This window comes from Meriones unguiculatus, chromosome 7 (genome assembly GCF_030254825.1).
Source record: "Meriones unguiculatus strain TT.TT164.6M chromosome 7, Bangor_MerUng_6.1, whole genome shotgun sequence".
NCBI lineage: Eukaryota > Metazoa > Chordata > Mammalia > Rodentia > Muridae > Meriones > Meriones unguiculatus.
The window spans coordinates 119,236,970-119,249,382 of NC_083355.1; the positions used below are offsets into that span (position 1 = coordinate 119,236,970).

At 44.5% G+C, this 12,413-nt stretch overlaps 1 protein-coding gene across 2 annotated transcripts in view; it reads left to right on the plus strand.

The window, feature by feature from the left end:
• The first annotated feature begins 2,126 nt into the window (after nt 1-2,126).
• Nucleotides 2,127-12,413, plus strand: part of Esyt2 (extended synaptotagmin 2) — a 71,593-nt gene continuing 61,306 nt past the window's right edge. The window contains exon 1 of one of the 2 annotated variants that reach the window (XM_021653074.2): nt 2,127-2,595. In XM_021653074.2, coding sequence (XP_021508749.1) covers nt 2,266-2,595 — 330 coding nt within the window. In that variant the 5' untranslated portion in view covers nt 2,127-2,265. The remainder of the gene's footprint in view (nt 2,596-12,413) is intronic. The other variant, XM_021653075.2, reaches the window with a different exon arrangement.

The window sequence follows — 12,413 nt, forward strand, 5'->3', positions numbered from 1 at the left end:
TGTGGGTCTGGGAACCAAACTCTGGTCCTCTGGAAGAGCAGCAAGCACTTGCAACCACCGAGCCATCTCTCCATTCTAGGAGATCACTTATTTTGATGCTACTGAAACTTAGCAGCATTAAGAGCATTAACTTGCTATGTGGGGGAAATGGGTTGCCATTTGCTATTCTGCATATAGTTTATATGATGCGATTTCATGTGAAGGCAAACAAAATAATGTGAAAAAATACCTTGTGCTGTGTGCTGGCTTGAAAAGGAATGGCCCCCACAGGCTCACAGATCTGGATCTTTGGTCACCAGGGAGTGGCACTATTTGAAAGGATTAGGGAGTGCAGCCTTGATTGGTGGTAGTGTGTCACTGGGGATGGGCTCTGAGGTTTCAAAAAGCCCATTAAAAGCCCAGAGTTCCTCTCTTCCTGCTGCCTGCAGATCTGGATGCAGATCTCTCAACTCCTTCTACAGTGTATCTGTCAGCATGTCACCATGCTTCCTGCCATGATGATAGTGTACTACACCTCTGAAACTGCAAGCAAACCCCAATTAAATGCTCCCTTTCATAAAAGATGCTTTGGTCACAGTGTCTCTCCACAGCAACAGAACCCTAGGCACCTTGCTTGGTTTATTGTCCTTTGTCTAGTAGACTATTGTCACCTCTCAAAACATGGCATGCCTCTGCAATGCAGTAATACATATCCACACATATTCAAGGGGGAAAAAAAATCTTTCCACTGCTGACTTTGCATTTATTTATTTGCATTTGTTTATTCATTCAGTATTTAACACATAAATCAAGGCATTTTTCAAATACATTGATGAATCAAAAACATCAGAAAAGCAGCTTCAGATACTGGTGATACTGGTAGCTTTTGAGTTAGTGGAAGCTAGTGAATCACAAGGATGTTAGATCAGACACAGAGATGGGCAATGAATGGCTACTGAGGGGAACAAAATATAACCCAGGATAACTCAGCTCTGGATCTGCAACATTCCACATTGTTAGAAATAATCCTCCTGGAAATTTTTCTTTAAAAGTATGCCTATGTTTGTCTGTGCACACACAGGTCCTTGCAGAGACTGGAGGTGTTAAGATCCCATGGAGTTGAAAGCTGAAGATACAGGTGCTTGTGAGCAGCGAGATTCGGGTGCTGGGAATCGAAATCAGGTCTTCTGGAGAGCACTACCCATTCTTACCTAGTGGGACACGTCTCCAGCTCCTCTTCAGCAAACTTCAACATACATGTCTTTTTTTCTGACAGTTTCACAGATGTTCCCTAGAATATGGTCTTAAGGAGGGTGTGAGGGTTGGCCACAAAACAAATACAACCTTGACTCTCGTTGCATTTAAAATAAAAATCTTCATGACAACTGTGTTTTCCTAAGCTTACCGGGGCCATGGTTTGGGAAGTCAGACCTGAAAGAGGACTAGACACAGAGGCGCTACCACACTTTAAGGGCGCAGGGCGAATTTTATTGTAGCAGGCACGAAGTTCTCATACCACTTAGGCAGGCCCAGGAGCCATCCCCCTACCCTGAAAGTTCAAGGTCTCCGCCAGATTGCTGGGAGCGGCAAGGGGCTGGCTGGCCGGAGCCCCGACAGGAAAGAAGCCCGAGGAAGCGCCAAGTACTCTGCGAAGCTGAAAACGACTCCACCCGCAGGCCTTCCAACCCGCCAGGGCCACCGCGCCCTTCCAGCACCCCGCAAAGGCCACACCTACCATCCCGGCCCTCCCACCGAGCGAAGTCCGGGTGGGCAGCTCCCTCTCCCGGAGCGCAGACGGTGGGGGCGGGCCCGCCTGGCCCGATGGCGTCGCCAGCAACGGGCGAGTAGCAACGCGAGGACAGCAACGCGAGGGCGGGGCCTACCGCGCGCTCGCACCGCGCGGTCCACTCGGCGCCCGCGGTTCTTTCCCGAGGGCCCGGACGAGTGGGCGGGATCCGGCAGGCGTGTGCCACCGCGCCCCGCCCACACGCTCCCTGTACGGACGCCTCGGAACAGTCGGTCCTGGCAAGGAAGGGCCCGGCGCACGGTGATGGCGTCACCAAAACGAGCGCTCAGCCCGCACGGAACAATCTCGGGAGACGCCTCGGGTGGGGGCGGGCCTTTGCGCACCGTGATTACGTCAGGCCCCGCCCGCTCGGGGAGTGGAGCGGCGGCGCCCGCGGTCCCCCTGCGAGGGGCGCTGGCGCGCGGGGTGGAGCGACCGGCCGCCGTGTGTGGGAGTGCCGCGCCCGCCTCGGCCGGGAGGAGTGCGCTGCGCGGTTGGCGATGAGGGGCGCGGGGGACGAGGGTCCGGAGGCCGCCGCCGGCCGCGCCGGAGGCCGCTCGGAGCCCGAGGCCCCGGGCGGCGCGCTGAGCGTGGACCTGCCGGGGCTGCTGGGGCAGCTGGCGCGCAGCTTCGCGCTGCTGCTGCCGGTGTACGCCCTCGGCTACCTGGGGCTGAGCTTCAGCTGGGTGCTGCTGGCGCTCGGGCTTCTCGCCTGGTGCCGCCGGAGCCGCGGCCTCAAGGCCAGCCGCCTGTGCCGTGCGCTGGCCCTGCTGGAGGACGAGGAGCGAGCCGTGCGCCTGGGGGTGCGCGCCTGCGACCTGCCCGCCTGGGTGAGTGCCGTCCCCGGACCTGAGCGGAGTCAGCTCGGCTGCGCCCTCTCCCTTCCCTACGGACGGGTGGGACTCAAGCTTCATCCCAGTGCGGTGTCCGCCACCGCTTGCCCCGATCTTGGTCTGATCCGGGGTCCAGCGAGTCAGCGCTACCGCTGTCAGCCTGCTCCTTGCTCTCTGCCTACCTGCTTTCCTTGGGCGTTGGGGTGAAGTTCTGGCTACCGTGGCCCACCCAGGCCCTAAACCAGGGCCTGCGTCTGGGTCTCACTTGCTGCCTGCGCACCCACGTCCCACACCTAGGTCAGGTGTCCTCATTGCTGTCCCCACCCTCGTCCAGGGCGAGGTGCCCTGGTCAGTATCTCTCAGTCTACTCTCAGTCCTCTTCCTGTCTTTCCTCCTCACCGCGTCGCTACAGAAGAGCGCAGGTAGTGAAGACTTCCTAACTTGGCAGTATTGGTCGTTGCCAGTTGCTGGGCCTTTTCCTCCCCTCAGGCTGGAGTGACTACCGCCCCAAAGCATTCCTTGGTGGGCGGAGAGATGGTCTCTGTCGTCCCTAGTGATCCTGTAAACCTTTTGTCAGCGACGCTGCAGGGCTGGAGACGTCCACATTCTCACTTTTGATTTAAGAAGTAGTGACAGCCAATGTGGGGAGAAGTCAATCCAGAATTCAAGAAGACTCATTCATTTCTGAATTGTGCTTGACACGCCGAAGTGTCCCAGGAAAGCTTCTATTACAATAATGGAAGTGTTTGTTTTGGTTTTTAAAATACCAGATGTAAGACTAAGCACGTTCGTACGATCTTTCTAGATCCAGGGTGAACATATAGGTGGGAAGGTTTGAAAGAGTGAACGAACAGTAATGATGAGTTATGGTATTATTTTGTTATTCCTAAAGTAGCTTTCTACTTACTGAGTATGTGAACCTATTGGAGAAGGCTTAATCATTTTTTTTCTCCTCACTGTCTTTCTTAGCGAGGAGTTAGTGTCACGGTTTCTGATAGAAGGAAATAGTGCATAGTTTACGGTAAATGTTGCACACGTCTGTGTGAAGTAGACAGCTGTGTGAAGTAGAGAGTTTTAGAAGGGAGAATGACGGAATTTAAGCGGAGAAAGAACTTGGACAGGGCTCCCCCTTTCCAGCTAGGAAACACTTGAGAAATGTGGTACAAATATCACAAAGCAAAAGTGGAAAAGCAGGGGTTCCCAGAATGAAGAGGAACATAATGCGGAGCGCCGTGTGAGGACAACTACCGACTGAAGTAAGCACTGAAATAGCAAGGTACTTTTGAGATTGAAAATTCTGCACAGAGGTGCAGAATTTGGCGGGCAGTGGCGTTTTGGAAACTGAAAGTGACTGGTATGGTATACCATTTAGATAGCAGTAAAGGAATGTATAAAAAACAGGAAATTACAACAGCCAAGGTGAGAAAAAACAAGAAACAGTGGTTCCTTTTGGAATGCTGTAGCGGTATCTTGTGTCCCTGCTACTCTAAATTAAATGATGTCAGGAAGCTGGTAAAAATTGTAATAGTTAAATGACCAGACAACACAATGATACTGAAATCTTCGGGAGCAGCAGTGCTAACTTTTAGAAATACCTGATTATTGGGCAACTGACATAAACTGCTTTTAAAACATTGTTTGCAAAATGCAAATATTTTCACAATGGAAATAAAATACAATTGTTCATGTAATGACCTAAAAATGGAATAAAAAGTAATTGGCCAGTTTTCTTGTTTTTAGTTTTATTGGGTTTTCCCATGCAGTGTTAAGGTCAGACCTAAGGCCTCCAGCATGATAGTAAAGTGGTCTACCCACTGAACTACATTGACAACTCGTGAAAAGTTTGGTTTGGTTTGGTTTGGTTGTTTGGAAACAAGATCTCATTTCGGGGCCAAGGTTGATCATCCTGCCTCAGCCACAGAGTAGTGAGATTAGGTATGTGCTAAAATTCTTATCTGGTTCCTGGGCTTTCTGGATATTGGGTTGGTATTTTGTCTTGAATAAGATGTACATGCCAAAGACTGTATGTGTTTTAAGTGCCATTGGTGACTATGATTCATGGTGGGGTGGAAGCATGAGCTAGTTCCTATTCTCACCATTAGATAGATTTACCCACAGCCTTTCATTTTATTTAGCAAAATGAAAATTTAAGCTGCACATGGGCTTAGGGACAATGCTGCACTTAGATTTTTATTTGAAACTCAGAACTTGATAGAATAAAGTGTGATATTTTTTTCCTGTTTTTGCTACTGCCAGTCAATGCTGATGTAATGGCTGCAAATCTATAGAAACATGAACCTCTTGTGTACGGCGTGCCTGACTTGATGAAAGGTGCTCTTCTAGTATTCAAACAGTTGAGTTACTGAGAACTGAAAAACAGTCCACTTCTTTGTATATGTTCTGTTGTGTACACCTTTGGAGGGAGACAGCTTTCTTCCCAGTGTTCTTCTGGAGGTCTAGAAGAATGTAAGTCTAGCCAACATATGGTAGTTATAATCTAGGAACAAGATAAATAAAAGATTGCAGGGTAGTCTCATGGAAAGAAAGAACAAATAATGGGCTTTGTTGATACTTTCAAAAGGTTTTATGAGACTTGTATCGGCTTGGTATAGAATTTAGTCATTTTAATCTGAGCACTCCCTTGAGGGTGAGACAGTGCTGCTGAGTTTCTTCTTTACAGTCACACCTACTTATGCTCAGGTAGTACAGGCTGTGCCAATTAGATCACATTGCCATATGTGGTCTAAGTGTTCCAGTAACTTAGAGCATAGAGTCCTGAGGTTTAGAAAAATAATCAGTAAATACCTGGGTTGTTATTTAAGCTATAGTAAATTCAGATTTACCATGTATGTATCCATCAGCCTGTATGTTCAGGCTTCAGCTGTATTTTTATTTCACATTAATATTATACTTAGTTTAATTTAAAGATGGGACTTAGATCAAATATGAGTACTTTATTTATAGATATGAGTAACGTCTATAAATCTAGTGTGTACATTGGTTTGTGTACCTATAATTTTTCAAGATTCTGTGTGTGGTCTCTTGGATTTTGTTAACAGTATGAAATCATCTGCTTTTAATTTCTCAGACAGTCATAGGTGGATGACATGTATAAAGTCATCCTGTGTTCACATTTATATTCTTCCTAGGTAGATGTAGCTGACAAACCGGTAGGTAGGTAGGCTGTAGATAGCCTTTAGCACGTTGCTGACTTGTGGCCAACCTGTGCGGACGGATCTTGTCTGCTGGACCTGGGATCTGAGGCCCTGACAGAGTGGGTGGACTGCAGCTATCGCTGTAGAGCATCTTACTTCAGTTGCAGTGTACTTTTATACACGAATGTCACAAAGAAAGCAATGACTAAGGAAGGTTGAGTTCAGAAAAACATGCAAATAACCGTCAGTAAACACATCCTAAATATTAACAGAACAGCCTTCCCCAGAACTTTCTTTGGTCAGACCAGGGGAAATACAGTTTAGCACGTAGTGCAGATTATTTCTGGGAGAGCCAAAGGGAAGACAAAGTGCCATGTCCAGATTCAGGGTACACTGAGAACAGATTGGGCTTTCACCAGATTGGGCTCTACAGCTTTGTTCTGACATCCAACAAGAATAAAAATATCTTATAAATTGAATGTAAATGTTTTCACAGGAGGTACAAACTTGCTTTCAAAAACAATCCAGGTAGCAAAATGCACGTGAAGTAAAAGACCCTTTGCCTTTTTCCTGGAGCCTCTCTCTCACGCAAGGCATTGTTCACCATTGGTTTTGTTTGTTTGTTTGTTTTTGCTTTTTGCTTTTTTTGAGATAGGGTTTCTCTGTGTACCCTTAGCTGTCCTGGAACTCACTCTGTAGACTAGACTGGCCTCTTAACTCAGAGATCTGCATGCCTCTGCCTCCCAAGGGCAGGGATTAAAGACTCACACCATCACTGCTCGGCCCCACTTTTTTTATTTTTTTTTAACAGATATCTTCTGATTTTGCTGTCATTTGGTTTTTCTTTATTTACTAATTTTTAAGAAACCTAAAAAGGACTTATTTTTATGTGTTAGTGTTTGGCCTATGTGTAAGTACATCGCCCATGGAATGCCAAAAGGGAGTGTGACGCAGGTATTGTAGTTTTGGATGTTTGTGAGCTGCTATGTGGGTGCTGGGAACCAAACCCAGGTTCTGCCAGAGCAACCAGTGCTCTTAACCAGCTTGTTTGTCCAGCTCCAAGTCCTATAATTTTTAAAATTTAGCCATTTATTTTTGTGAACTTGTTCTAGAATCGGTAGCATTTGAAGGGACTAGCTCAGTTTATGGGTAGGGCTTCGAAACTGTTGCTTATGGATTTATTTATTACTGTCTCAGCTAGGGTCACTATTGCTGTGATAAAACACAACAAAGAGCAACTTGGGGAGAAAGGGTTTATCTCACTCAAAGTTCAGTAGAACATTTCATTATCAAAGTGGTGAAGGCAGGCACTCAAGCCAGGTGGGAACCTGGAGGCAGGAGCTGATGCAGAGGCCATAGTGGGGAGCTGCTTTCTAGCCTGCTTATCATAGTGTGCTCAGCCTGCTTTCTTATAGAACCCAGGACCGCCAGCCCAGGGGTGGCATCACCTACAACTGTTGAGGCCCTCTTCTGTCAATCAAAAATTAAGAAAATGCCCTAGAGATGGATGTTATAGAGGCATTTTTATCAATTGAGGTCTCCTTTCTCTGGCTTGTGTCAAGTTGACATAAAACTAGCCAGCACACTTGTCTTAGTTAAATTTTCAGTTAATGGGACAAAACACCATGACCAAGGCAGCTTACAGAAGAACAAGTTTATTGGGTGCTTATAGTTTGAGAAGGTGAGTCCATGACCATCATGGCGGGAGCATGGCAGTGAGCAGGCAGGCATGGTGCTGGGCCAGGAGCTGGGAGCTCACATCCTGATGCACAAAAAGAGGCATGTGGATGCAGAAAGAGGGGTGTGGGAGAGAAAGAGGGAGAAGGGAGAGAGAGAGAATATTCTAACTCTGAGGCATAGGTTTTTGAAACTGCACTCCTATGATACACTTCCTCCACCATGGCCACACCTCCTAATTCTTCTCAAACAGTTTTATCAACTGGGAACCAGGCATTCCAATATCTTAGCTGTTATCATTCACACCATCATACGAACCTTATGAGAAACATTGTGTACTCCCAGTATGCTAGGTCCTAATGACACAGAAATGGGCACAACAGGGCTGTAAACTCAGGAAATATGACCCGTCTACTACGTAGACCCTTAAAAAGTCATACTATACTTTGGTAGTCTTGTTTCCCAGCCCCAGTTTATGTACTTAATATTTTCTTTGTTGAAAACAGACTGTTTAGCCCAGGATGGCTTCAAAGTCATGATCCTCAGATTCAAGAGTGCTGTAATTATAACCGCTCTGCCCATTCTGTTTCTTTTTTAATTGTTGGAAACTGTACATATTTATAGTGTGCACATGTCACTCTGAAATACATACATGTGTGTATATATATATATATATATATATATACATACATCAGTGGCTGAACTGAACTATTAACATAGCTGTTACTTCTCATCTTTACCAAGTTGTTTCTTCATAGTGAGAAAATCTCTTAGTACTTTTTAAGAATTCATAAAATTGTTATTAACTGTGGTTACCATGATGTACAATATATTTCTAAAACTTACTCCTCCTAACTGAAATTTTATGCCCTTTGATTACTATTTCCCTCTACTCCTTTGTGGTTTCCTTGTCTTATTCAGTTAAAAACAGTATGAAAATATTTAAGGTTTCATTGATTCATTTTATTTCCTCATTTGTTTTGATTGTGGGTCTCATGCTTACCAGGCTAGCATCAAAATCACTATGCAGCTGAGGATGAGCCTCCTGCCTTCTCCTCCTGAGTGCTGATTTTACAGGAGTGTCCCACCATGCCTGGTTTGTTTGGTTCTGGGGTTCAGCCCACATCTCCTATTTCCTAGGCAAGCACTCTGCCAGCTGAGTTACATCTCTAGCCCTGAACGCGTTTTTTGTTTGTTTTTATTTTTCTTTTTAATTCAGGGAAAATGCATTAAATACAAAGTCCAGGGGCTGGAGAGATGGTTCAGAGGTTAAGAGCATTTGTTGCTCTCCCAAAGAGTCTGGGTTTGATGACCAGCACCCACATGGTGGCTCACAATTGCCTGTAACTTCAGTTCCAGAGGATACTATGCCCCGTTCTCACCTCCGTAAGCCCCGGGTCAGCTCCAGAGGGTACTGTGCCCCGTTCTCACCTCCGTAAGCCCCGGGTCAGCTCCAGAGGATACTGTGCCCCGTTCTCACCTCCGTAAACCCCGGGTCAGCTCCAGAGGGTACTATGTCCCGTTCTCACCTCCGTAAGCCCCGGGTCAGCTCCAGAGGGTACTATGTCCCGTTCTCACCTCCGTAAACCCCGGGTCAGCTCCAGAGGGTACTATGCCCCGTTCTCACCTCCGTAAACCCCGGGTCAGCTCCAGAGGGTACTATGCCCCGTTCTCACCTCCGTAAGCCCCGGGCATCAAGTGATGCCTATACATGCATTCAGACAAAACACATAAAATTTAAAAAATGAGTAAGTCTAAAAAACACAGTAACAAAAATTATTCCATAGTGTTCAACTATCCTTGATGGTAGTTGTCAGAACATTACAAATGAAATGAGGTTGCTGTGTATTTCCTGATAAGTGTACTAAAGATCATTTGTTCAGGAAAAATCTGAACTACTGATTTTTTAAAGTAAGGTAGCCCTTTTACTAAATCCTAATTGGTAAAGTGTATGCTTTTGTTGTTGTTTTTAATGCTATTTAGGGTACATTCACTAAGGCAATAGCAATACTCTTTGAATTAATCCATTTTAAAGCAAAGTGTTTACATTTCCTTTTTGAGGGGGTCTTACTCTGTAGCCAGGATGCCTGGAACTCAGAGCACACCTTTCACCTAAGTCTACCGAGTGTTAGGGTTGCAGCAATTACCCATCGTGCTAGCCCAGTTAAAACAAAGATTTTCTTGATAAGGTGCATTGGTGTTTCTCTATCTGTGCAGATAACTCTAATTTTAGGCTGTGTTATTGTTAATTGTTTCTCCTTATGGGTGTTTTATGGGCACTCTTGTTTAGGATGCCTTTGAGCATCTGGTTCTGCAGGGGAAGCTGTCAGTGCAAAGTCAAATAAGCGTTTTGTACCTAGTGACTGGAGTCTAGGACTAGTGTGTCCAGGAGCCTGGCGGCATTCGCTATGCTTCTGTACCTGTTTGTAAAGTTGGGATGGAAACTGAGCTTGAAGCGTGGTTGTTTTTTAGCCGTATAGCACATTTTTTACCTTTAGCAAATGTTCAATTGTACTTTTCTTTATAATGTGTGTTAGTGGCTAAACAGGTGTTTGAAACATCATTTTTCTGATATAAGAAGAATGTGCCTTCATTCTAGAACATTTCAAGCTTTCAGGAAGAATAAACACAGGGGGAAACATCACCGGGAACCCTAATTAGTGATAACCATTCCTGACATTTTGGTAGGAAAGTTATATCTACAAATACAGATAGAAAAGTTTTTAGTAGTTTCAGGGATTGAACCCAGGGCCTTGCATATACTAGGCAAGTGCTCTACCATTGAGGTTCATGGTGATCCCTTTTTTAATTTTAATATTTTTCTCTTGAGCTAAGTTACTGACCTTAAATTCACTGTGTTGCTCAGGCTGGCCTTGAATTTGTGATCATTCTGCTTCAGCCTTCTATCTATCTGGGATTGTAGGTATATGTCATTGTGTTTGTCTGGCTTTTCTTAGTCTTGATATGTTTAGATAGGCAATATGTATATGTATGTGCACATAGTATTTTTGACACAAAATAGTTCTTGTTCCAAAGTAAGAGATGGTTTACTTTGAACCAAATCTAAGTAAGTGACCATGGCCTAGAAATGTTCAGGTTGTCCTGAATGGCATGTTGCACTGTATACGTGGTTATATGAACTTCTTTTCTTTTTTTTTTTTAGTAAATGACAAGAAAAGCTGCAACATCCTCATTAGGGTTCGGAGCTACAAAAGAATTGTTTCCAAAGCTTATTTCATATGTCTCCTATGAGAACTTTGTGCATTTCTATCTTTTCTCCTCTCTCCTCTTGCCTCTCCTTTGCTGTCTTCCTTCCTCACTTTCTTTCCATCATTCATGATGTGTTTCCCCTTGTTGTCTCTCTCCATCTCCAGCTCCTGGAGAAGATCCTTCTATTTCAGCCTCTGGAACACCTAGTATTATAGGTGTGGTCCAACATGCCTGCATTCTTAAGAGGCTGCAAGTGCAAGTAGTCACTACTCATAGATTTCTAAAATTTCACCTGAATTGATCCAAAACATGCAGACAGATAATGAAGAAAAATGTGGGACGTGGAGACAAGAGTATTTGTGGGCTGTCAAGGGTGCTTCCGTTGTGAAGAACTGGTTGATTGCTGTGTCTGTGTATTAATTCCCAACCTAAATTGTCTCTCCTGGAGACCAAAAAGCCTTTTATAAGTTAAAACTTTTTGGAGGCCTGCTAATGAAGAACTACCAGAAGTTCCACCTTTAAGACTTCATTTTACAAAGGACTAGACTCTTTCAGACTCCATCTCTATTAGGAATTGTCATGAGGACATTCATCCAGAGTGTTGAAAATTTGTTCTAATGCCCACAGAGACTAGCAGCATTCTTATCCTCTCCGTTACATGGTGATTACATGAACTTTTATACCCTCAGAGTAAGTTGGTGTATTTGCTAAATGCATTGCTGGGGGACATTTAGGAGACAGGTTATAACAAAGCAGTGTCTTTTGTAGGTCTCAGATGCTGTCTAATAAATGGCTTCTCAGGAGAGAGCCAGTCATTTGGGCCCTCAGTGTAGAATACTCCACATTCAGGAAATTAGAATCAGATAGTCAGACTCTTCAACACAAGTGCTGTTTTATTTTTCAGAGAACATCATTTCACTGTATTTTCCTTTCTCTATTGGACATTATTTTGTGGGTATTATATTCTTAATCTTTAGAATATGACTATGATTATTGGAGTATTAGCTGTCTTATGGAAATATTATCTGTTTATTTGATAGAGACATTTGAAAAACAAGGTGTTAGAAACAAGTGTGGTTAGAAAAGATAAAACTGTATTTTGAGTGATTTCATCTGCTTTTTCAAGTTAAAAAAATAATACTTGACTTACTAGAGCTATACTTAGAGGCTATATGAACTACTTTTAAACTCATTAGGATAACACAACAATTTTATACATAAAAGTCTAGGTGGAATGCAGTGTTTATTTTGAATGGTAAGATACTGTAAGACACAATAGAGGGGCTGGAATGGCCAGAGCTGAAGGGTTCTGGCTACCCTTTCAGATGACATGGGTTTGATTCCTGAGCTCACAACTGTCTGTAACTCCAGTTCCAAGGCATTTGATGCTTCCCTTCTGGCCTCCCTTCAGGCATGCACACAGTGCACAGACTTGCAGGCAAAATACTCATACACATAAAAACAAAGGTTTTTAAGACATGGTAGATGTATCCCCAGCTCTCCTTATAAAAATGACTTTTACAGAAGACATTCCCTCCACAATGAGTCATAGCCCCAGCATGCTCTTCTTCCTGTGTGGGCTATGTTAAAATTTGTTGACAAGAATAATGTTCTCAGATAGTGGTTTTATGTAGCATAATAAAACGATAGCTGCTTTGGTATTTCTGAGACTTGCCGGATCATCATGTCCTTCTGTGTCAGTATTTGCCCATATGGCTGGTTCCGAATCCTTTGTATGCCCTGATACTTGTCAGAAGCAGTCAGCAGAGACCA